General features: G+C 43.0%; 1 protein-coding gene and 3 long non-coding RNA genes across 4 annotated transcripts in view; 1 reads left to right on the top strand and 3 right to left on the bottom strand.

Moving 5' to 3' along the window:
• slc5a9 (solute carrier family 5 member 9) overlaps positions 1 to 25,620 on the top strand; it is an 83,984-nt gene that overhangs the window by 2,603 nt on the left and 55,761 nt on the right. Inside the window, exons 2-4 of the mRNA XM_088005205.1 lie at positions 728 to 846; positions 20,775 to 20,846; positions 22,674 to 22,778. Of these exons, the coding sequence (XP_087861331.1) occupies positions 728 to 846; positions 20,775 to 20,846; positions 22,674 to 22,778 (296 nt within the window). The remainder of the gene's footprint in view (positions 1 to 727; positions 847 to 20,774; positions 20,847 to 22,673; positions 22,779 to 25,620) is intronic.
• Positions 10,795 to 11,760, bottom strand: LOC148160048 (uncharacterized). Its single transcript, XR_015762779.1, has 2 exons — positions 11,199 to 11,760; positions 10,795 to 11,102 (listed from the first exon to the last, which is right to left on the bottom strand). It is a non-coding gene; the product is annotated as an uncharacterized LOC148160048 (long non-coding RNA).
• On the bottom strand, positions 13,536 to 14,053 carry LOC148160047 (uncharacterized). The gene is made up of 2 exons (XR_015762741.1): positions 13,918 to 14,053; positions 13,536 to 13,843 (listed from the first exon to the last, which is right to left on the bottom strand). It is a non-coding gene; the product is annotated as an uncharacterized LOC148160047 (long non-coding RNA).
• LOC106914469 (uncharacterized) lies at positions 18,487 to 19,012 on the bottom strand. Its single transcript, XR_015762739.1, has 3 exons — positions 18,871 to 19,012; positions 18,637 to 18,796; positions 18,487 to 18,567 (listed from the first exon to the last, which is right to left on the bottom strand). It is a non-coding gene; the product is annotated as an uncharacterized LOC106914469 (long non-coding RNA).

Genomic DNA, 25,620 nt, shown 5'->3' with positions numbered 1-25,620 from the left:
CGGGGAGAAGTTCCAGAAATAGCCCTCGTCTTAAGGGAGCACTGACAAATAAATATTCAATTAAATGTTTTTACCTTGAAATAACATTTGTTTATTTTTAGAATTTTTTCCCCCTTTTTTTTAAGTGAATTATAATAACGTTTGAAGTAAATTGCTTTATGTACCCTGGTGAAAATTAATATACTAAGCATGTTAAATTTTTAACATACTTGAGCATACTTTAAGTCAGACTAATCATGAGTATACTTCAAGTTCACTTAGGATTAGTTAACTTAAAGTGTGACATTTTGGAACAACTAATTTTGTGCTTAGTGTATTTTAATAGTATTTGAATTGTATTAAAGCACAATTTAAAGTATACTAAGTGTACTTCAACATACTTTTTTGGACAACTTAAGTTACATGACATGTTCGCATACACCTGAGAAAGTATTTAGTTACGCCCCTGCACTGAGTGACTTGGCAACAGTTCACCTCACATAAGAAGCAACGTCCCTCTATAGATGCAGCAAAATGAAGCTGAAATCAAAGCAACATGGAGAAGAATTTGCCTTTGGGGTTGCCAAAGAATGTGTAACAGTTCTAATCATTTTAAAAGCTATACGCACAACCCAGGAGAATAAACAAGCCGTTTTCTTAAGCTTATTTTTTTAATAATTTATCAATATTTTAGTTATAACAAGGTATTACAAAGTGAAGTTATTTTTGTTTTTCTTTTAATATACAGCCTGGAATTCCATTGGATTTACCACAGATGCTCCCCCAAGCCACAGTCTCAGTGTGGATGCTGCAGACATTGCTGTTGTTGTCATTTACTTTATTATAGTCATGGTGACTGGAATATGGGTAAGATGAGCCACAGAACATTTACACACCTAAATTTAGTTTTTCTGTGTGTCATTCTGGCATTGTAATGGTTTTAATGGTTTTGTTGTTCCGATAACTTTGAGACTTTAAAATTGTCTTCCAGTTCTCACATGAAAACTAATTCTTTTGTCTTAAGAAACAAAAGCAATTGTGCTGACAAGTGTTCAGGTTTAATTCTGCTTAGCTCTTTAACATATGGTTCAAACACATGTTTATGATATAAACTAAGGTGAGTTAGTATTCAGATACTAAAACAAATCCCAAATTTATTGAATGTACTGATGAACATAGTATGCCAGTACATTATTTCTATGTGTTTAACTGTGTATTCACTCCTGACACTTTTGTTCTAGTTTGAATGGATCAGAGTTAGTCTGGGCCTTTTGTGCAGATGTGAATACACTCAAACAAACCCTGGTGCTGAAACCCACTTTTTGAGGTGATGTTGGTCCTCTTTCAAATTCTCATCCGCACGCAGAGCTCACAGCGAAAAATCTGGATTGAGTGAGCTATTATTAGCATTCAAAATGCACTTTCAAGCTTATTTTTTTCTGGGTCTGTGTTGTCTCATGCCCCCATCATTTATAGGAGCACTGATTATGCATTGTTCCTATAAATGACGTGCATTAGGGTTAGGGTATTAATTAGGACATTGGGGTAAAGCAAACCACAATGGATAAAAAGACTCTTCTGGTGTGAAGACACCCTAAGTGAGGGATAAAATTTGGTATTGATATCATTTGGTATCAATATCAAATGCCAAATTATATTGATAGTGATTTTGGGTCTAAACTGAGCTGCTGTAATAATTCATGTGTGACGGGGTTCTCTTATGCTTGGACAAACAAAAAATGACTGCCCAAGGCCAGAGATCACTTTAGTGAAATTTATTCAGTTCTTCAAGTGAGCAAAAAGGTGGCAGGTGAAGAATATATATACAGGGACGTCCAGGCAGGTTAAAAACAGACAAAACAACAGTACCTTCAAGAAAAGAGTCCATCACCTTCACTGTGATATGGCAGGAGTCTAGCCACAGACTGCCTCCCTGTGGCAGAGCCCTGCTTTTAAAGCCACAGGCTCCGCCCACAGAAAGACCAATCAAGCAAACAAAACAATTACTTCTAACTCAAATGAACTCTTAAAGAGTACAAAATTATAATAATAAAAACATACAATAATCAATTTAATAGAGAACACTCGGTATGTTCCGATGACGTCATCACCCGACTCCTGGCGCGCCACACCCGGAAATGACTCTGCTTGAAAACAAAACTAGTAAAATGTTTGGAAATGAAAACAAGTTAGGATGATGCCAACCGAAGCAGGAACACCACGTGTGCACCCACGATGAACCGCATCAGTCTAAGCTGGAACAGAAGTTGTTAGTGATTGTGTAGGTTTATGTATATATGTGTACGCATGTTGACACGGACTCATAATTAAGTCCCAGCTCGTGACGGCTCCTCCATCACATCATGGCTTGTATAATGTTGGAGGGATCAACATTTCCACTGATCTTTCAAGGGAAAAACCAGCAGACATTTACATTCCTATCAGTCCAAGTGTTCTGTATAGTGCGGAAAGAACGTCGGACCGTCAGGTGCAACTGGATCCATCCGGACCGAGGCATGCCCGAATGGCACTGCAACATGGCTTGCCGACCCCTGAAGTTGTTGCCGCTTCAAGGATACTGGGACAATGAGGTAATTTACTCGGCTCCGCATAGATCCTCAGGCTGCAAAGCTTGGCTCCCAAAAGGGGAGTTCTGGGGAGATTATCATTTAAATTGTGAAGAGGAGGTAGTGGACACCTCGACGCTGTTCAAGAACAGGAACGCCAGCAACGTCACTCGAACGCAACCGACAGTGCTGCCTGGGCTGGTCTGGACAAACATTACAGCCTTCTTAATTAGACAAGGACCCAGACGGTTCATGTATCAGCTCGATGAGCTAGAATGCTATAGAACTAAGTTTAATCTGTTGAGTCCATGCCTGTGGAACAAATATTACATTTGCAACAGCCAAAATTACATTGCTTTGGCGCTGAAAGAGTATTGGACACTTTCATGGGTTCGTCTGAGTGCAGTGCGCACGGAGATCGAAACTTGGCTGAATGACTCGTTCCCATGGACTTATGTAATCGATAAACAAGTATACTTCAAGGGAGATTTCCCAGAAGGAGCTGTCCGCTCCCCTGCCGGGTTGAAAGGACCACATGTGGCCGACATGCGTGTACAGCTTCTTCCAACTCCAGATGATCTGCTGAATGCTCCAAAAGATCACTTTGCAAAAATTGACAAGTGTGTAGCCAAACGAATTTTTGATAGCCTTAACGACACTGATTGGGTGAAGACTTTGTCCTCTCCGCGATGCGACCTTTGGCAAACCAGTAACACCTTTTACTCCACCTGGAAATATCATTGCCCCAATCCTAATACCTTCCCTACAGCCAAGTTGGTTCTCCGAGCTTGGTGGGAGGACTACTACCGTGCGTGGGATTGGGAATGGTGGGGACTCCAAGAAGAAGAACTACAAGCCTGGGTTATACCTTGTCTCACTGAATCCGACAACTATTGGATCAAATACCAGTACATTGCCACAGTCTATTCCAAAGACCGGGTGATTTGGCCGGGGATTTTTTGGAGACCCGACAACTACGTCGTCCCACGGCCTTGGCGCATGACGTGCACACGTAACAACACGGAGTGCATTATTGGGCTAGCCAGGGAATCCTGTCACCAGCTTCGAGGTTGGGGTGATTACTGCAAGGAACACTATGCAGAGGAGTATGCAACCCATGCTTCAGAGGTTACGTGGAGGAAAATTCAGGGCAAATGGCGGAGAGCACTCGTGAGCGGAAGAACCTGCACGGATGCAATTCTGGGATATCACCTCCAGAAGCGCAAAAGTATCCTCGACCTTCCAATTCCTTTTATCCCTGACACCCTCATCGCCCTAGCTGAAGGACATGCGTTCCGGCAGAGTCTGTGTGATGGGGTGGTGGATAATGGATTTGACTGGGTGGGACCTAACCTCCTTTATTCTAACCTTACATGTAATATCTCTAAGGAGATCTGGCAAAAGTGTGGGACAGGCCTCCAACGACATGACTGTCGCTGGTATGAAACCTTGGGCTCCACCTTAACAACCACCGTAACAACCGTAGTGGAGGAAGTCACGAGCGTGGTAGGTGGGGGCCTTGCCATTGTTGAGCACTGGTTGCTCAACGCTCTGAGTATGTTGTGGCCATATTTGTTGGGCCTCCTAGGCATAGCCGTAACCTTAATAGTAGGCAAGGTTGTCCTAGAGGTGTGGCTAAAAGCACTTTGTCGTTGCAAGGGGAGGGATCACAAGCCCCTCCCCCCAAAGGAGGAGCCTGAATCTGTATAAAGGGACGCTGCTGTGTGCCGACGAGCCAGTCATCGTTCGTCAGAGCTGCTGTCAAGACCGGATTCAAACCAAGAACTTACCAGGGGAACATCATGTCATCCAACTCTACGACCAACTCCTCTGCTACCACTCCAACCTTTGAGCCAATCCAAGTGAGTACCCTTGAACAAGTCGGGTTCATCCTCGCCTGGGTGGTCTACTGCCATACCGGGTCTTGGACCATTGGGCAACCTTTAAGAGTGCTCGTCGTGCTCCAAGGATATGCAAAGCTCCTTCTACGACCCATCCTCATGCGAAGATGGGAGCATGCCCCTTCCCTTTTTGTCTGTTATCTGATGGGGCGAACCCTCATCAACTGGCGCAGAGGAGCTGTGGCGTGTCTTTGGCTTACCATCGACACGACGGCCTTAATAATGGAGCTGGTCTGTGGAGGAACCCATGCTGACCGCGCTGCACCACTGAAAATTCTCACCGCCATCGTCGAGGGTCTTCTGGCGACGTCCATCCTCATCTACTTGGCGTACCAGGCTTTCTCCATCAAAGGTCAAGGCAAACGCCGTTGGCTCCGAAGATGGGCGATCTTAACCATTTGGGCGACAGGGTGGGGAGTTTTAGTGATTCTCTACTGGATGAAGAAGACGTCCACTCTACCCATCGTTGTATGGTTTATGACCCATGCGGCGATATTTCATGACACATCTTCTGGGCAGAATCAGGACTCACAAGTGTCGGAGAGTGTTCCCCCTGTGATACGTTCCCCATGGCTAGCAGCTCAAAGAGGCACACGAGTTTAGATCAGCTCCCTTTATATGCTCTTGCTATTGCTTTTTCACCCCTTTTCCCCATTATGAGTAAAAGCTAATCGATAACTACTAATTATAAAGTTACCTGGGTTGCTGTTTCTCTTCAGGCACCGATCTGCTGCGTGGGATGTGGAACGACCGCAGAATCCTCTGGATTCATATGGGTTGCATCGTCTACCCGTTGGTGTCACGACTGCGTACACCTTGAAAATGTAACGGCAATCCTCTGCCTCCATGGACGGGAGGACCTGCCTTACATTGCGGCTTCTACGTCTAGATCCCTGGAACGGGACCATAAAGTCGTGTGGACCTCTGCGTTGGGCCAGACCGATGACGCACTTCAGACGTCGCCTTTGGAGAGTGGCCGAGTGTTACCCATTGTTCAGAAGCTTTGGGAGAATCAGATCACCCGTCAGTGCCTTTTCACTCTGCACCTTATGGACGGCAAAGTAGTGGCGGTGGGTGATCCCATTCCACCAGTTTGCCCGGCATCTCCAGATACGTACGTGGACGTCGGATGTCAGACCAGCATTGCAACTCACGACCAGGGCACCCAAGCTGAGTTTCTCAGTTCATCTCACCAGGCATGCCAGACTGAGGATATACCTCTCGCCTCACACGCGGAACAAGGGAGTCAGACAGACTCCACCACCACCTGCATTTGTCAGATACAGTCTCCTTCGTTTGCTAAGGATTTTCAGGATCTGCTTGAGGAGTTGGAGGCATGCTGTGGTTTCCCAGCTGCCACACAGCCAGATTTGGAGGTGGGCGAATCCACTCCACCTCCACCACCACTGTTGGAGCAATGCGACTTATCTGAGCCGTGTAGCTCCACAGTGAATGAAGTGCTGGATGCAGAAACCTGGATCTCCCCGCCATCGAATCTGACGGAGTACGAGGTTGTTGACACGTGGACACCGTCATCTTCGCCCGTCACCTGCTACGAAAGAGACATTCTGACTATCCACAGTGGGGATGTGTTGGAATTATTTTGATCGGGCTTTTCATTTTCTGCGACGCACCGTTCGATCTCAAGGAGGGGGTGTCAAGAAAACTGGCATGGACTGGTGAGATCTCTCTAGGTACACGCAGAAAGCAGGGTAAAGGCCTGGGGAGTAACAGTAATCTTGTATTGATTTAAAGAATGATTAAAGAAATGAAATACAAAATACATAATTGTGTAATAGTTGAAATGATTGATGTATTGTAATCACAATGTCTGTAATGTATAATTGAAATGTGTAATCTGTATTCATGATCTGCAGTAACAGTAACAACTTAGTTGTTATATACGATTATATGTTTTGAGATGATTGTGTTTCATGGTACAGTATAAGGAGATTGTAGAGTTGAGCACAGGAAAATAGAAGAGTGAGTCATGTCACGAGCATTGAGCTGGCTGGGCGGAGGCCTCAGAACAAATAGCCAAAAAAGGTAATAACTGCCAGATGACCAACAGAAAAGAGAGAAGTGTTGCAAAGAGGTTGCAACAGCCAGACGCCAAAGAGGGAGGTTTGTGTATTACCAGATCCAGGGTGGAGCAAGGTTTGGGCAGGACGGGTACTTTTCGATGAGATAATCGGAAAGGGTGAGTCATAAGACCTCTCCCATATGCAACTGGGGACCAAGAGGGTTTAAAAGACAGCGAGCTGAGGAGGAAGGGGTTCTTAGTCCGCGGCGCTGAAGGAGAGTCAACAAGAAGACGCAGTCGAAAGATCAAGCAGAGGACCACACCCTGGGACCGAGGGAAAAGTTGAGACTTCTCGCCGCAAAGAAGGACAAGATCCGTCAGCCCCAGCCCTGGCCCCTGAAATCCGACCGTTTCCTCTGCCTCCACCCTACATTTCTATTCGACCGCAGCCGACTTGGGGAAAAGACAAAGGTCACCAAGTGATGAAGGTTCTGTTCGTCTGAAAGAAATTGGACAAATCTGCTTTGCTGTTTTTCCGAAGGAGCACTTTGCCCTATCAGGACAGAGACTCTGACCAAGGACGACTGAGAGTTTCGGCTGCCAAGATCAACCAACAACGGGTGTGAGTTGCCCTGCCCCTAAAAGCCTCGCTCAGTGAGAATAGTGACACAGGTTAGGGATAAGAAAGAAGATAGGAAATGATTAAAATTATGATTTGTGATTGTTATTAGTTAAAGTCTTATAATTTCTTCTTAACTGAGTTTGCTTGTCATTTACCCCTGCTAAAGCTTGCTTAATAAAATATATATAATAAAATAGCAATAGAAGTTGTGGACATTGAAATTAATTGAGTCATTAATTATTGAGAGTTCTCCTGGTTTTAAGTAAAATCTACATGCATGATTCTAGAAATATGGTGGCTTCGTACTTTCCTTTGGTGAGTAATAAATAATGGCCCTGGGACTTATGTCTAAGTCACTAAATCCAATCTAGCCGATAACAAGTGCACGTTATTTTAAGGAGAAAAGCTACCGTTAACAGGAGTGGTTGTTGAAACTAAGCGTCAGTGAGGGCTACTCTGGCGACTGTTTCTCAACTGAAGAGGGCCGCAACTTCTGGAACTGAAGGTAGTTAGAGCTAGACGAGTTTTCTCCGCCGCCAGTTTAAACAGAACTTCCCTAGTGGACCTATGAGAGGGTAAGACCCAGGTTTTTAGGGATTTTCCGGACCTGTTAGACAGAGAACTGGTCAGTAGTCAGTCAGTGGTGAGGATAGGGTGTGGCTGGCTATTGCAGCATAACGAACACATGCTGGCCATGGAAAAGACTTTGAACCTTTGAAGACAAATATTCAAGGAAAGTATGAACTGCAAACAATAAGTCTAAATTTTTAACCATTAAAACGAGAGAAAAATCACAGAATTAATAATTCAAAGTAGGTTTCTATCTAAGGAAGCCCAGCAGATTGCATCGAGTCATTGATTCACAGCATTCACTCCTCCTGGACTAGCATGTAGTTCTTGTGTTGTATCATTGACTTTACAGCAATCCCTCATACCAAGCATGAAGGATTGCTGTAAAATCAACAACACAATGCAAACAAACTTGAGAAATCATTATAACAGTGTGTGACTTCTCTGCAGCTTGAGAAGGAACATAAATCCAAATATCAGTGGGGTGAGAAAATCTACAGTAAAATGTTATTCTTAAGTTAATTTAAAATACCTGAAGTTATGTGTCACAGGTTTGAGTCCCGGCCGTTGACCTTTGCTGCATGTCTCAAAATACCAGTGCGTGTGCAACACTGGATTTATAATACATGTAAGAGTCTTTGTGTGTAACTTTAAGAAGTTGTATCTGTGAAACATGATTTGTAAACTGCACAGTAAAAATTGCTGGGTTATTTTCATAACCCAATTTCTGGGTTGAAGCTGATGGGCCATAGGTTGGGTTAGTTTGACCAAATATTGGATCAAAATTCATAACTCAAAAGTTGGGTCAGAAATTTACCGGAAGTCTACAGCTTGGACACTTCTGTTGGATCAGGGATTGGGTAGATTTACCCATCGGTTGGGTTAAAGACGAAACTTGGAAGAAACCACGCTCCTCTTCACAAGCCTCCATTTTCAACACGACTCTGAATGCTGCATATTGGACTTCTCCTTTACTTTGAAATAAGACATGGCAAGTAAAAAGAAGATAAAGTTTCAACGTGAACAGGATTTTATAAATAAATAGATTTTATTTTTATGGTTATTTAAAATGTTTATTACGGTAGGTTGCTCTGACAAAGAACTTAGGTCTTGCTACCACACGGCTGTTGAAAAAATAAAAAGATGAAGGGGAAGGCACAATTTGTCAACCTCAATCATATTTCTTCTTAACAGTCAAATTTTAAAAATCGATTTAATTTTAAAAGAAAAGATAGTTGACGGTTTGTCCCCTGACTTTTGCGGGCTTAGTTCACAAGCAGGATGCAATATGTGCACGCATCCTCACCCATCTCCTCTGGGTATATCACAAACAGCATTTTTTTGTGTGTAACTCCAGGTCCTTGTAAATATGTGGTCAAATGCATACACAAATATTAAGAAATTACAAATACAAGTACACACTGTTGTTGCGCAACACCCACCTGCCCTTCCCTCTCTCTACTTCCCCTTGTCAGAGGAGGGAGATGTGCTACCAGCTCTCCATCTAACGGGTGAATTTAGTTTCCTAAATCTGCCGAGATTTACCCTGTCCAGAACTGAAGTAAACTCTGATTAAGCTGGCGTCGAGAAAGACCAGCCTGGTTTTTGACGACCTTCATCCAGATGTCCCACCTTCTTCCCCCTGTGAATTAGCCAGACTGAGCAGCCTGCAGCCAGCTAGTTTCACAGAGCACACCTGTTAACGGTCGCTCTTTCTCTTTATTACAACTTGCACTTGTTACTGAACCAGGTTGGTTTTAGTGACTCGGGCGAGTCCCAAGGGTGTTGTTTTAGTTTTGGGCTAAAAGCAACCTATAAAACATTTTCCACCTTTTCCTCCCAGAATCAAACTTCATAGCTATTTTACAACCATCAAAGAACTTTAAGGTGACTCATTAATTGAATGTCCACAACATCTTTTAGATTTTCTTAATACTAATTATTTTATTAGTAAGGCAATTTTGCAAGGGTCAGGTCAGCTTAATTAACCTAATCCTATTCGCCTGATGATGAAGAAGGTGTTGCAGCAGCAGGAGGCTCACAGCGCTGATCATTGAGGACAAACGTCCCTACAGGTCTGATGAGCTTCCATCTCTGCTTCGATGGTGAGATCACACAGGACTTGGGTGCTGGCAGGAAGAGTACTGACTTAGAGCGGCAGGTCTGGGATCTTAGGGTGACTTCCTCATGCGCGTAGTGGTCCTCAGCTTCTTGTCCTACAGCTCTGTAGCTCCCTTCTCCTCGTCTTACAATCTTTCTGATTCGTTGAGATGTAGACGAGCTGGTCTCATGGAAGGAACACACCAGTTCTTCCTCTTTGCCTTTGTCTTTATCTTCATCTTTGCCTTGGTCTTTTTCTTTGGGGTCTCGAACCCAGCTGATGAGAGAAATACAATTTGAAGCCACATGTTGCGGGGCTAACGGGTTGGTCCCCATGTGCAGAACAGTCTTTGGCTCTGTGGCTCCGGCTCTTCTTCAGCTGCAGAGTTCTTTGTCCATCTCGATCTTGGCTCGAAGCTGCCTGGAGGATCCAACCAAAGATTCCTCTTTTGCACTCACCTTATAAAGGGTTTATCCACCCTTTTGGTGCATTTACATTGGCTAGCTTTGTTGCTGTGCCTGTCTCATTGGCTGACTGCTTGGACAGATGATCTCATATCCATCACTGTCTTGGAAACATGACATGATGTCTGTTCTAATGACCCCGGGTTCCTCAACAGTCCTACGTCTGTTGCCTGCCCAACCTTTTCTTAGGAAAGTTAAAGTTCAACAATAAGGCCTTGGTCACCTCTGCTCTCCCATCAGTTCCTCTTTTCCCCTGACCTTACACCTACACAGTAAAAACTGCTGGGTTAAAAATAACCCAATACGTAACCCAGCACTGGGTCAAATATGGACCGACCCAACGCTGGGTTGTTTTAACCCAACTGGGTTGGGTTGAGGGTTTGACCCAGCACATTGGGTCATGGCAACTAACCAAACGTTGGGTTAAATTGACTTGTTTAAATTGGTTAAACTGACCCAAAATTGGGTTGAAATTCATAACCCAACACAAGGGTTATTATACCACTATAGTTGGGTTAAAAAAAATATTTTAAATTTCACTATATAAAAAATGATTAAAAGGCATATGAATTTAAAGCTTCTTTTATTTCCACATGATACAAATATAGAGCCAGCAGATTTCATTTACAAAAGTTACAAAACATAAGTAGTTAAATCACTTCAATTCATTTGGCTACAACTCCAGAAGTATCTGTTACTCCACATTAGAAAACATTTAATGCAAAAAAAGTCTGTCTTAAAGCAAACTACAAGTAAACCTTTCAGCCATTAAACAAGGAGCATTTTTAACGACACTTTAGCATTTTGCCTGTCTCCCTGCATGAGGACATACAGGTTGTCACATTTTGTAGATGCACCACCAGGTTTGTCCCAACCTGATGGAGAGAAGACAGAAAAAACAGGCCATTAGTGATGAACTTATATAAACAGCAAACAATTTGAGCATGATTCAGAGATGAATGTTGACTTACAGGCTGGATATCAATGAAACCTTCTGAACTTCCAGGTTGATGGGTCTGAAACTCTACTCCCAAATGTGTAAGTAGGGAGGAGTACTGGCAGCAGCGTCAGGGCTACATCATCTTCTGTATCAAACATAAGTTAGTGTTAAAATGTTGCAGTAACTAGAAAGCATGAAAACATTTTAGAGAACATTTCTTCTGAGCTTCAATACCTTGAGGGAGCAGACTCATGTTCTTGGTGATGCAGAAGGTCTTCGTTGAGAACAATGAGTTTGGGTTTCGCTTAATTCTCCTGAAGATCCTGGATGTAAAATTACAAAATCTATCAGAAAAGACAAAATCACAAATCAAACTTTAAGAATGACTGAATTCAATCTTATAGCTGTCTCAACTGCAAATAACTTGTAATTAGCCAGCAATTTCAAATGTTCAGAGTAATTTTATGTTCCTAAAAATAAATATAGCACTTAATAAAATAAAATGACACATATAATTTAATTTAGAAGTAAAACTTAACACAAACTAACTTTCAGCACCAACTTTAAATAAATGTATTTGTAATTAATAGTAACAATAATAATAAAATGAGCAAACATTAACATTAGATATTGTCTTAGTTTTGCTTTTAATTCGTTGCCGAAAACCAGCGGGAGTTTGAAAGCAATGTGCCGGAGACGGTCGTTCTCTCTCGGCTTAACGAGCCGCTCCGCCCGGTCAACTGACGGAGCGGGCGAGACGAGCCGGCGGCTGGAGGGGAGCGCTAAGTCCGAACACGTCCGAGAATGTTTGTAATTAAGCTATATGTTAATAAACCGAGCGCATAATTCAGGTTTACACAACTAATTTATCGCCTAATAACTTTGCAAAAGTTATTTTATTTTCAAAAAGCATAATTATACCCACATTTACCACCATCTACCTCCAACACAACATCAGTGATCTTTAATTACAGTTACACATTTTACACCATTTCCAGTTCAATGTCAAAATTACATTTATAACCTTTTAGTTTCTCTGAATCAGCATTCATTTATTATAATAACCATAACTTATTAGTTACTCTTAATCATAATGTGAGTTAATACTGACACTTCTGAAAAGAAACCAGGAATAATCTATTATTCTAATTATTTGATACCAAGTTACAGTTACTTCTTCCACCTGTAAGTACTTCCACAAGTGTAAGAGTAAGTATAAATATTCTTATAATCAAACCAATATCAACCATTGGTTAAACCAATATTAATTATTGGCTTAACTATAAGTTATTAAAGTATTTTCCTCCAGGTTTTATCCAGTTACTCAAAATGTTTAGATTTTATTCTTTAAACCTTTAATGCTTTGAAATAAGGAGTAGTCTGAACTATTTTTATACATATGCAGGCTGAAAACTTATTTCCTCTTTCTTCAGGAAGCCTGCTCTTCCTGTTTCATGACTATGAATTTTTATGATTAAGTAGAAAAAAGTAGAATTAAAGTGAAGTTTAAAGGACACAATAACAACCAGATTAATTTTATTACCGTCTGACTCTACTGTTGGGTCTTGATGTTACCTACCTGTGTAATCAATTTTAAAGGTAACTTTATTTATTGTTACTATTAAACTAAAATCTCCAGCATGGGGAAGTGGGCTGATCTCGACTTTTCTCGACAACACACACAATTACAATTTCTACAAACATAACATTTTTACACACAGATTTTTTTAACTTCAACCTCACAAATCTGATAATTATGAATTCAAACTTTCTCCTACACATGTTAAATAAGTATGCACGAGTTCCCTGATACACACAGACAAAACTACATTTACACACAGATCCGGTTACGAGTGCAGGAGGATTTTTGAGACTCATTTCATGCTTCCAACCGCCTCAGATTTGTGCGTAAGTGGTGTGTTTGAATGCTGGTGGAAAGCTGGGTCATCTGATATTTGCTTGGAGTCTAGTGTTTTTATCCTTTAATATTTTTATATGTATTTCACCACATATTTACAAGTACCCAGAGTCACGCACAATTTTTTTGCAGTTTACAAATTATGTTTCAAAGATACAACTATCTAAAGTTACACACAAAGATGCTTACATGGATTACAAATCCAGTATTACACATTCACAAGTATTTTGAGACTATGGCTACGTTCACACTGCAGCCTTAAGTGACCCAATTCCAATTTTGTTGACATAATGCAATCTGTATCTAATCTTTTCATGAAAGTCTGAACAACACATGTTGGATTTTTTTCGAATGCGACCCAGGATATCTGATACATATCCGATTTAAAGGTGTCATGTTGGTGTCGAGTTTTCTAACCCACATGCAGAAACACTCCAGAGACAGGGAATACAAATGTGAGATTTATTTACAGTGAATGTTTAAACAACAAAAATGGAATCCAGGGTTCGTCTGGCTGGTCACAGGGAAACTAGGGAAGGACAGAGATGATTAGTCCTGATCCAGGGAATAGTGGTTTGGTGGAGATCGAGGGTTCTACCTGTTCCAGGAGAGTTTTGGGCCCGGAGAGGATCTTGAGGATCCAGAGGCTGGTCAGCGGGTTGAGGACTGAGGACAGTGGAGGCGGCGGCAGAGGACGGACAGGCAGACTTTGGGCGACTCGAGGGTGGTCGTAGGCCTGGAAACTCAGTCCAGGGTAGCTGCGAACACAGAGACAGGAGGTGGTCAGAATCGGAACAGGTCTAGGGTCAAATTGCTCACGGTAAGCCGGTACCATTACTGGCTAACACTCTGGCAGAGAAGTGTCAGCATCCTCCTCCACTTATACTCCTCTAGATGAGTGATGGAGAACAGGTGTGCAGCCGCTGACTCATCTCAGGCTCCCTCTGGTGGAGAAAAGCTGACAAAACCTCAGGATCCCGACAGTACCCCCCCCTCAACGACCGCCACCCGGCGGTCCAGACGAACAGGAGGGCAGAGAAGAACGGTAGTCAGAGACCAAGGAGGAATCCAAAATAAAAGAACCCGGAACCCACATCCGGTCCTCCGGGCCGTAGCCCTCCCAGTCGACCAGGTACTGCCAGCCTCGGCCCCGACGACGGGAGTCCACGACCCGGCGGACAGTGTAGGCCGGGTGCCCATCTATCTCACGGGGGGGAGGAGGGGGGTCGGAAGGAGGGCACAACGGGCTGGACAGAACGGGCTTAATCTGAGAGACGTGGAATGTGGGATGAATACGGAGAGAGGGTGGCAGATGTAAACGCACCGCAGAGGGACTGATAACAGACTCAATCTTGTACGGGCCAATGAAACGAGGAGACAGTTTTCGTGACATAGATTTCAATGGAATGTCTCTGGTGGACAGCCAAACCTGCTGTCCCGGCGTGTAGGTGGGTGCTGGGCGTCTTCTCCGGTCTGCAAATCGGCGGTTTAGGTCGGATGAACGATTCAGAGCCGCTACTGTCTTGTTCCAGATCGAGCGGCACCGGCGGATGTGGTGCTGGACTGAAGTGACCGAAATCTCCTTCTCGTCGGCCGGAAACAGGGGAGGCTGGTATCCTAGCGAGACTTCAAATGGGGACAGACCAGTAGCAGATGAAACATGCGCATTATGTGCATACTCCACCCAATGCAAAAACTGACTCCAGTCAGAAGGGTTGGTGGAAGAGATGCACCTGAGCGTTGACTCCAGCTCTTGATTCATACGCTCAGTTTGACCGTTAGACTGGGGGTGGTAACCAGAAGTTAAACAAACCTTTGCATCTAGGGCAGCACAAAAATGTTTCCATACCTGGGCAGTGAACTGAGGCCCTCTGTCGGAAAGTATCTCTTGTGGGATACCGTGCAGTTTGAAAACGTGCTTAACCAGAAGCCGAGCGGTCTGAAGAGCAGTGGGAAGTTTCCTAAGAGGAATAAGGTGACAGGCCTTAGAAAATCGATCAATGACCGTGAGTATGGTGGTCATGCCCTTGGACGCAGGTAACCCAGTCACAAAATCTATAGCGATATGTGACCATGGCCGTTTGGGAATGGGTAAAGGATGCAGCAGACCTGAGGGAGGTTGATGAGATGCTTTATTCCGGGCGCAAACAGGGCAGGCCAGGACAAACTCCTTAATGTCTTTATGAAGTGATGGCCACCAGAACCGACGGGAAATCAGGGCCACAGTTCTACTGACCCCAGGATGAGCGGAGAATTTTGTGGTATGCATCCAATGAATTAATCTCGCCCTCACCGAAGACGGAACGTATGTTTTATTAGGCGGGCCCGTGCCTGGATCTGGTTCGGAGGTCTGTGCTTGATTAATTAGGTCTGAAACTTCCCAGGTGACTGTGGCTACAGTACAACTAGCAGGTAAGATGGTGGCTGGTGTTTCAGGTTCATCAGAGGCGTGAAGTCGGGACAGAGCATCTGGTTTAATGTTCTTAGATCCTGGGCGGTATGAAATGATCAGGTTGAAGCGAGAAAAGAATAGAGACCAGCGGGACTGACGGGGATTTGATCTTTTGGCAGATTGAATGTAGGAGAGGTTTTTGTGATCTGTCCATACCAAAATGGGATGCTCGGCGGCCTCCAACCAATGCCGCCATTCCTCCAAAGCCAATTTAATGGCGAGAAGCTCTCTATCTCCAACGTCGTAGTTCCGTTCGGCTGGGGTGAGTCTGCGGGAGAAAAACGCACAAGGATGAGTTTTCTGGTCAGATTCAGAACGTTGAGATAGTACAGCTCCCACCCCGGAGTCGGATGCATCCACCTCCAGGATGAACTGTTTGGAGGGATCAGGTTGAATGAGGATAGGTGCGTTAGAAAACAGAGTTTTGAGTCTTTTGAATGCTGCATCAGCCTCCGGTGACCAGTAAAATGTCTTCTTAACTGAAGTTAACGCTGTCAGAGGTAGGGCCGTTTGACTGTAATTTCTGATGAACCTTCGATAGAAGTTGGCAAACCCCAGAAACCTCTGGAGTTGTTTCCTGTTTTCAGGAGTGGGCCAGTCTAAAACCGCCTTGATTTTATCCTCTGATGGTCTCACCTGCCCGCCCTCGAGCACAAATCCCAGAAAGGTAACAGATGAGCGATGAAATTCACATTTTTCAGCTTTGACAAACAGTTTATTTTCCAAAAGTCGCTGAAGAACTAAGCGAACGTGTCTCCGATGTTCAGACATGGTCCTGGAATAGATCAAGATGTCGTCAAGGTAGACGAACACAAACACGTTTAAAAAATCCCTCAAAACGTCATTCACTAGTGCCTGGAAACAAGCGGGTGCATTAGACAGACCGAAAGGCATGACTAGATATTCAAAATGTCCCAGGGGTGTTTTAAATGCCGTTTTCCACTCGTCTCCTTCACGGATTCTGAGGAGGTGGTAAGCGTTTCTTAAGTCTAATTTGGTGAAAACTGTGGCATCCTGAACCGGTTCAAAAGCCGAAGCTAACAAGGGCAACGGATATTTGTTCTTGATGGTTATTTGATTTAACCCCCGGTAATCGATACAGGGTCTCAGAGAACCGTCTTTCTTACTTACAAAGAAAAAACCTGATCCAAGTGGAGAAGAAGATGGTCGGATGATTCCTGCCGCGAGAGACTCGTTGATGTAATTTTCCATGGTCTCCCTCTCCGGTTTAGAAATATTATAAAGCCGACTGTTAGGCAGTGGCGCTCCCGGGAGGAGATCGATGGCGCAGTCATAAGGGCGGTGCGGAGGGAGAGATAGAGCACTAGATTTACTGAACACCGGAGCCAGATCATGATAGTCTGGTGGAATGGTAGAGAGGTCGGGCGGGTCAGCCTCCTGACGATTTGCCGGCGACCGACTCGGAGGGGCGGCTGAACGGAGGCAGGAGCTATGACAAGGAATGGACCAGGACTCTACATGTTTCTTAGACCAGTTGATATGTGGATTGTGGAGTTGAAGCCAATCAAATCCCAGCACTACAGGTGAGCTAGCAGCAGGAAAAACAAAAAATGATATAGTTTCTCTATGATTTCCAGAAATTAAAAGATCTAGAGGTCTGGTCTGGTGCGTTATGTGGGGTAGTCGTTTACCATCCAACGCCGAAACTCTCAGGGGATTAGTCAGGGGAGAAGTTTCAATGGCTAGTTGTTTGACCAGATTGGAGTCGATTAGATTTCTCTCACAACCTGAGTCAATCATGGCTGACAAAGTGAGGGACTGATCTTTATTAAACAGAGTTGCAGGTAACAGTAGACGAGGAGGATTTTTAGTTTTAAGATGGTCCGCCAGTCTCCTCACTTCCTCTGGCGGACCCCTGCTTTTACCTTAATGGGACAAGTGGACACAAAATGTCCAGGTTCGCCACAGTATAAGCAGAGGTTTTCTTTGAACCTCCTCTGTTTTTCTTCGGGCGAGAGTCGGGTGTGACCGATCTGCATCGGCTCTGCTTCAGCGAGATCTGTAGACGAGGAAACAGCTTCATTAGATTTCTCAGGTAGCATTGTGACTGGGAAAACGCGGCTCTTGGATTTAGCCTTGGATCTGGCACGCAGCCGATTGTCTAAGCGGATAGTCAGTCGAATCAGATCTTCCAAAGTGTTCGGCTCATCTAATGTTGCCAACTCATCTTTTATAGATTCATTTAGGGAATGAAAATAAGCGCTCTTAAGCGCCGTTTGTCCCCAGCCTGAAGCAGCCGCTTTAATCCGGAACTCAATAGCGAAGTCAGCCACCGTCCGGTTACCTTGCTTGATTTCTAACAACCCACGGGAATCTGCTGTCTTATCAGTATCTTGGTTGAACGCTTGTTTAAACTCCTTTATGAAATCATCAAACGTACAACCATAATCCACTGTGGATGAATATTTAGCTTCCGCCCACTCCAATGCTTTACCGGACAGGTGAGATAGGATAAAAGAAATCTTTCTTCCATCCTGAGAAAAGCTCTGAGGAGAGTGATTGAAAATTATGGAGCATTGAAACAAAAAGCCTCTGAACTTACTTGCTTCACCTGAGAATCTCTCGGGCAGGGATGGGCGGAAATCAGAAACTGTGGAGTGGACTGTGTTCTCTGACCTGGAAGGAGGATTCGGATCCAAGGCAGGAGCCGGAGTGGCAGCAGGCGCAGCCGGATCAGCGGGAACGGCAGCGGCAGCCTGTGAACTGGATCTTTGCAAAAAACCTGCGATCTCATGCAGAGTGCGATTTGTCTCGGCTTGGCGTTTACTTAGCTCTTGTAAGGCGGCATCATGATTTTGAATGAGAGCATGCTGCTGCTCCAAAGCCCTCCGGAGTGAATCTGCGGGGCTAGGCTGTTGGCCAGAGTGTTCTGTCATGTTGGTGTCGAGTTTTCTAACCCACATGCAGAAACACTCCAGAGACAGGGAATACAAATGTGAGATTTATTTACAGTGAATGTTTAAACAACAAAAATGGAATCCAGGGTTCGTCTGGCTGGTCACAGGGAAACTAGGGAAGGACAGAGATGATTAGTCCTGATCCAGGGAATAGTGGTTTGGTGGAGATCGAGGGTTCTACCTGTTCCGGGAGAGTTTTGGGCCCGGAGAGGATCTTGAGGATCCAGAGGCTGGTCAGCGGGTTGAGGACTGAGGACAGTGGAGGCGGCGGCAGAGGACGGACAGGCAGACTTTGGGCGACTCGAGGGTGGTCGTAGGCCTGGAAACTCAGTCCAGGGTAGCTGCGAACACAGAGACAGGAGGTGGTCAGAATCGGAACAGGTCTAGGGTCAAATTGCTCACGGTAAGCCGGTACCATTACTGGCTAACACTCTGGCAGAGAAGTGTCAGCATCCTCCTCCACTTATACTCCTCTAGATGAGTGATGGAGAACAGGTGTGCAGCCGCTGACTCATCTCAGGCTCCCTCTGGTGGAGAAAAGCTGACAAAACCTCAGGATCCCGACAAAAGGGATCCACGATTAGTTATAAAAATAGACCTCATTTGGGAAATATTTATTTTAGATGTAAAAACAATACAATAATAATGCTGTACATTATTTAGTTTTTATAAATTTTAATAAAATATTTTCACAGGAATGTCATCATGTTGTTCACACTGCAATGCATTCTGGGTAAATGACATGTAACGGTCCAATTGCCTAGGTCCTCCAGCCAAAACAGTGATTATTAAGCCTTTTTAATTTGAACCGGAGCACACTGAAATCAATCAGAATGTAGAAATCACAAGAGGTGATGAAGATGAGGAGGACCAAACAGAAGAGGACAGAGTTGGTCTTAGGAGCTGGTGTTTGCTGCTGCTGCCTTCAGCTTCGGAAATGAAACAATGAAAAAAAAGAAGGGAAAAACAGCTGATCTTAGTAGATGAGAGCTTTCCCATGTCCTCTGAGCATATCACAAACAGCAATATTTTAGGTGATAGGAAAACTGCAACATATTTAGGCCAACATGTTCAACTAGTCCTGGATCCTTTCAAATGTGACCTAAAGTCCAGGTCACATTCATCTGACCTGAATGTGAGTGATACGTGTGGCACCCGAGTGGTGTACCAATAAATGACTTCAGGAATTGTGAACAGTTTCTAAACAAACCCGTAAAGTTACAATAATTTATTTAAAAAACAATAATCCAAGAGAAGGAGGTGCAGGCAGTCCTTGACAATCAGTCAATAAACAAGTCTATAATTGTCCTTAGCTGGATAAAGAAGGAAGGGCACGGTCCTCCACCACGTTCAGCCCCCTCTTGGCTCGACCCGGCCAATCCTCCGATTCCTGGCGGACCTCGTCTAGGATCCAGCCGCCCGCTCCTCAACGGCGACCAGTCTCTCCGTATAGTCCGCCGATCTGCATGTACTGTCCTCCAGCTCCAACAAAACCCGCTCACCCAAATCCGTCTACTCCTTTTCTAGCCGCGTCTCGTCTCCTTCCTGTCCTTCCCAATCTCCATGCTAGTTAAGCCGATGCATAGCACCTGCGCCGGTGCAGTGGGCCTCTCTGGGTATCCGGGCACGTGACCTCAAAAATAACCAATCAGAAAAACATGCAAAACAGTAACTCAAAAGTTTAACTCAACTAAACCTAAAAAAATACAAAACTTCAAAATATAAGCAATCAAAACAATATAAAAGAAAACATAGAACTCCAAAAAAGGAAAACCGAGGTCACATTCCCACATACGCTACAAATGTCACTATTCTGTGTCCTCATATGCCCAAGCAGGGAGAAAAACAACCATGGCGGACTGTAATAAGTGTTGAGTTGTTCATGTGCTTACTCTGGCCAGATAACTTCAAAATCGTAAGATACGTTGCTCCACCATAAGCATCCATGCTTACTTCCGCAAACACTGGGCACTACTTTTTTATGGCAGTTGCCAAAACACTGAGAATGCTCTCTGTGTGTGACATTATTGCATCCTCTACTGTATATGCAGGAAACTTTCAGGTTGTTTGCAGTTCACGTTGCAGATCGCATACAAGTCGCATATATTTGGAAATATGAAGGGCAACGGCATAAAAAAATCTGATTTGACAAAAAAATCGGAATTGGGTCACTTCAGGCTACAGTGTGAACGTAGCCTATTTTTTTTTCATGTTCCCCCCCTCTCACAACCCACTTCCCTCTCACACCACTCTCAAATAAAGGCCACGAGAACTGGAAAAATGTATTACTAATCTAATGTATATCTTTTTGTTTAACAGTCATCAGTGCGAGCTAATCGGACCACGGTGGGGGGATATTTTTTGGCTGGTCGTTCCATGACCTGGTGGCCAGTAAGTACAAACATTTTCATGCAGAGATAGTAAGTGTTCCCTCCTGGCTTGCTCATATTGTAAAAAAATTTAAAACATGGAAGTTTCTATTTTCCTCTTTTGCTTATGATATTAAATTCAAGTATTATTTTCACACCCCCGACTACTTCCATACAAGCCTGGTACATTTTGCTTCAGGCTTCTGTGGAACCTCTGGAGATGATGGTACAAAAAGGTTTTTATATAAAATCTATGGACATATGGACAACTCTAACCATCCTCTTCATCAGACTGTCTTAGAAAAACAAAGTGTCTTCAGTCAGAGGCTTTTACAAATTTGCTGTAATACAGACTGCTACATAAGACCCTTCCTGCCCACAGCAATCGCCATCTTCAATAACTCTTTAAGACTCTTGAAGAATCTTGAATAAATCTTAATTACAACAATTAATTTAACTCTGAGATCAATAAAATATTTGAATTTGAAAAACGGAGAAATCACAGACAACACTGCCTATGAAATGCAAATTTGCTCTTTTATTAACAGCATTTAAACTAAACATTTATCAATCACATTTTATTTGTATAGCACCTTTCAGCAACAAGACAGTTCAAGGTAGTTTACATAATTAAAAACACAAAAATACAAAGTCATAGAACACACATTCAACAATTGAAACATTACATGTTGTCAAGTGTCAGCATTACACATCAGAATATTAATTAAAGTTTCATTGATTATGTTTCAAATGCAACTTTTACGATGGCCGACAGGTGCAAATGCGCAGCAAAAGAGAAAACATGCAAACAAAAGAAAAGACACCCCCCGAATGAAATGCAGCAAACAAAAAAGAAAACACCCCCGAATTAAATGCGGCAAACAAAAAGTGTTGAAAACGGAAGTGCTCCAGACCACTAGGGGGAGTCTAACAAAAAATAGCTGTGTCCGAATTCAGGCTCTGCATCCTTTAAAGCGGGTGTTCAGAAAAGCAGCAATGGCGACAAAATAATTTTTGCTGTATTACACTTAAAATTACACAAAATTATTTTTTACAATGTTTTTAGGCGAGAATGTAGATGTATAGATCTGAAATATCTGCTCGGTTCATTAATAAATCACCTACTTCCAATATTGCTCCGACGTTTTCGGAGATGTCTTCTCCCGCTGCATTAACAGCCAGCTTCACTCGCAAGCTGTCAGCTGACCGGGCGCTCCATGTAGATATTAAGTTAGGTTAAGTAAAGTATTTAATTTATTCCTGAGCAAATGGGTTTGACTGATTAAAGTTAAGCCTTCAAACATAGTTTATTTAACTGTAATGTCTTACTACCTGAGATCTGGAGAGTATTTGAAAATGAATAATATCCCTTGTATACATTAAACATTTTAGAATCAGACAGATTTTCTCTTTACTATGGAACAACCTTTATTACAAAAGGTGAAGAATAATACAGAAATAAAGAGTAAAAAACAACTGAGTCCGTTTTTTTTCCTTCGCACGGTTGCTGCATTTAATTCGGGGGTGTTTTCTTTTTTGTTTGCTGCATTTAATTCGGGGGTGTTTTCTTTTTTGTTTGCTGCATTTAATTCGGGGGTGTGTCTTTTCTTTTGTTTGCATGTTTTCTCTTTTGCTGCGCATTTGCACCTGTCGGCCACTTTAGACATGTTCTACCTCCAGCAGACCCAAGTTTTTTCCAGGTTCTACTTAAAAGCCTTGACATTGACTGTGCATGGAGAATATATCCACCAATAAAATACAATCAACCTGATTAGACTGGCAACCAATATATTCAATTAAGCTAACTAAAATGTTCTTGTTCCTCTTTATTGTATGATTTTACTAACAGATTGGAGCCTCCCTGATGTCAAGTAATGTTGGGAGCGGTTTGTTCATTGGACTTGCAGGAACAGGAGCAGCTGGAGGCATTGCTGTGGGAGGATTTGAATGGAATGTAAGTGTCATAAAATGCGGAGGCGATGTGGTGAGGTAGATGCAGCGGACCCAGGTTTAGGAAATGAAATGATAATTTTAATAATAATCCAGAAATACAAGGTCCAAAAACCAGGCAGCACAGAGAGAGCGGAAGGCTAAGGCTCAAAAACTGGTAGCAACTGGAATCACCATAGACAAAGCAACTAGACAGCCAGACTAGATACGACTGACAAGACAAGGACCCGACAAAGAACAAGGAACACAGGTGGGTTTAAATACACAGGGAGACAATCAAGAGAAACAAGGCACAGCTGGGAACAATCAAGAGGGAAACAGGACAACATGGAGACTCCACAGAACACAGAAACCTAAATAAACACAGAAAAAACTCAAAACCTCACAGTAAGAAGCACAACTCATAAAAACATAAAACAGGGGAGGCAGGTGAGGCAGAGCCTCAAGTCTCATCATGGAAAAATAATATATAATAATAAAATCATTTATTGCTATTTTCACCCTGTGGTTTGTACTATAAAGTATCTATTTTTTACTTAGCTTAACCAATTCTGATTAGTTTTTTCTTAAAAATCGCTGGATTTTCGTATTTTCCCATTCAAATGCTCAGAAGCGAAGCCGGTGAGGCAGCAGGAAGCTGAGCCTCACCTGGGATTGATCAACCTCTAGCTAACTGCACTGGCTGCCATTCTATGAGAGCAAGTTCGTCCTGTCTGTACGCCAGCAATAAAATGGCTAAGAAACATTTAATATATGGACTGATTTTCCATAATTTCGCTTATGTATATAATGTACAGTGTTTTTTTTTGTCACTAACTGTGCGTGTATTGTGTTTTGTGTGCTGAGGAGCGATCAGAAACGGCAGAGAACAGACTCGAGGTGAGGCAGGCAGTTCTCTTGCCTCATCGCTGGGGGCGCTCATGATCCCAGATATTGTGACTCCACAACTGCAGAGTAAGACACAGTGAGCTAGCTATGGAGCTAGCCACACAGTAAATAAGTAAAGTACAGCGATATATTTGTTTTCTCATCTCTTCTACGGAGGCCTCCAGGGGACATGGGAAATTTTTTTTTCTTTTGTTCCCTCGCAATAATCTATTGATCAGTTCATGCGGCATAACTGAATACTGTAAGCCTTTTTACAGTGGTCGCTGTACTTTCTGCTTTAAGGTTTTTCCATGGACTATTGAGTTATTATCGCGGGGTAATAAGTCATCTGATTGTGTCTCTGTTGTGTTTGTAGTCCTGAATGGTTTAAAGGGCTGCTTTCAGTGCCGTTCCATCTGAGCCTTAACAGACATAAACATGCAGTAAATAATCGATTTTCAATCAGCTTTTTGCACAAAAGCGTTAATAATAATAAACACGTTTTATTATTATAAAACACAGCAAACTAATGGTGGTAGACGGCCGCACTGGGTTAACTCGGGGAATCTCATCTGTCCGTGTATCAATCAACTCCTAACCTCTTCTTTGTTCTGTCACAATTATCGATTTATTTAATTTTTATTATCATGCTCCAAACTTTGCGAGGACTGACCACCCAGCTCACCCGCTTCCTCATACACACAGAGCCAGCAGCGTCACCTTCCCAATAATACTTCATGACAGTCACGCCCACATCGACACGCCCACCACCAGTTGTCAAAGCCGCTGTTCCTGTCATATCAATAATTACTTATTTCATTCATATTGCTCTTACAGAAGAGCCTCAGTGAAAACGTGTTTATTATTATTAACACTTTGGTGCAAAAAACTGATTGCAAATCATTTTATTTACTGCATGTTTATGTCTGTTAAGGCTCAGATGGAACGGCACTGAAAGCAGCGCTTTAAACCATTCAGACACGAACACAATGGAGACAGAATCAGATGGCTGATTACCCCGCGATAATAACTCAATAGTCCATGGAAAAACCTTATAAGCTTGTATTAAAGCAGAAAGTACGGCGGCCACTGTAAAAAAGGCTTACAGTATTCAAGTATGTCGCATGAACTGATCAGTAGATTATTGCGAGGGAACGCAAAAGAAAAAAAATTCCCCATGTCCCCTGGAGGGCTCCGTAGTACTCTTCCGACGTCAACATGAAAGACATTTCTACACTTAAACAGTTTTCTAAAGTGGATTTTCAATTGAAGCAGGAAATAATAACTAAAGGAAGACCAACACCGGAGCTGAAAGTTTTGCTTTGAGACAGTTTGATGATTCTCAAACGGAGTAGAAAAGACATGCCGAGGATAGACTTGGCTTTGGATGAACGGATATTTTTGTGCAGAATTAGCGGTGCATGGATTTCATTGATACAAAAAGGTAAGGCAGTAATAAAATGTTTTTGTTTAGTGTTTTAATGAAATGTGCGTTTTGTGGGCTACAGTTTATGTTTAAATAATTCAGTAAAGTAGAAGCGGTAGCTAATCTACCACAGCAATTATTTATTAATAAAACATTAAGCCTAAAACGTACTACAACAACATACTGAATGTTCTGTTCTGTGTACAAAATTCTTGAATGTTTTTTGGTGTTAAATCCTAAAACATGAAGTGGTATTGTTGTCAGTTGCTATGGCAACGAGTCTGCGTAGCTTGACGAATACAGATCACTTTGCTGTGGATCATAGCACGAAATCAATACCTACATTTCTAAGTTTCACTGAGTTAACGCGGCTATGGATGACATGTAAAAGGTTAGTCTTTTTGCCCTCCAGCGTTGTTTGCTTGCGCTAAATTTCCGTACGTCCAATAACATGGATGGTGTATAAGTCATAAGTCAGTGGCTCACCAGCAATGAACCTCACCGCACGTCACTGATACAAACACAGTTGGTGACAAAAAAAAACAAACAAAAA

Source organism: Poecilia mexicana, unplaced genomic scaffold (genome assembly GCF_051168715.1).
Source record: "Poecilia mexicana isolate PSO_F unplaced genomic scaffold, ASM5116871v1 scaffold_4, whole genome shotgun sequence".
In the NCBI taxonomy this organism is placed as follows: Eukaryota; Metazoa; Chordata; class Actinopteri; order Cyprinodontiformes; family Poeciliidae; genus Poecilia; species Poecilia mexicana.
Note: the sequence above shows the minus strand (reverse complement) of the source record. Positions and strands in the feature narration are given on the sequence as shown.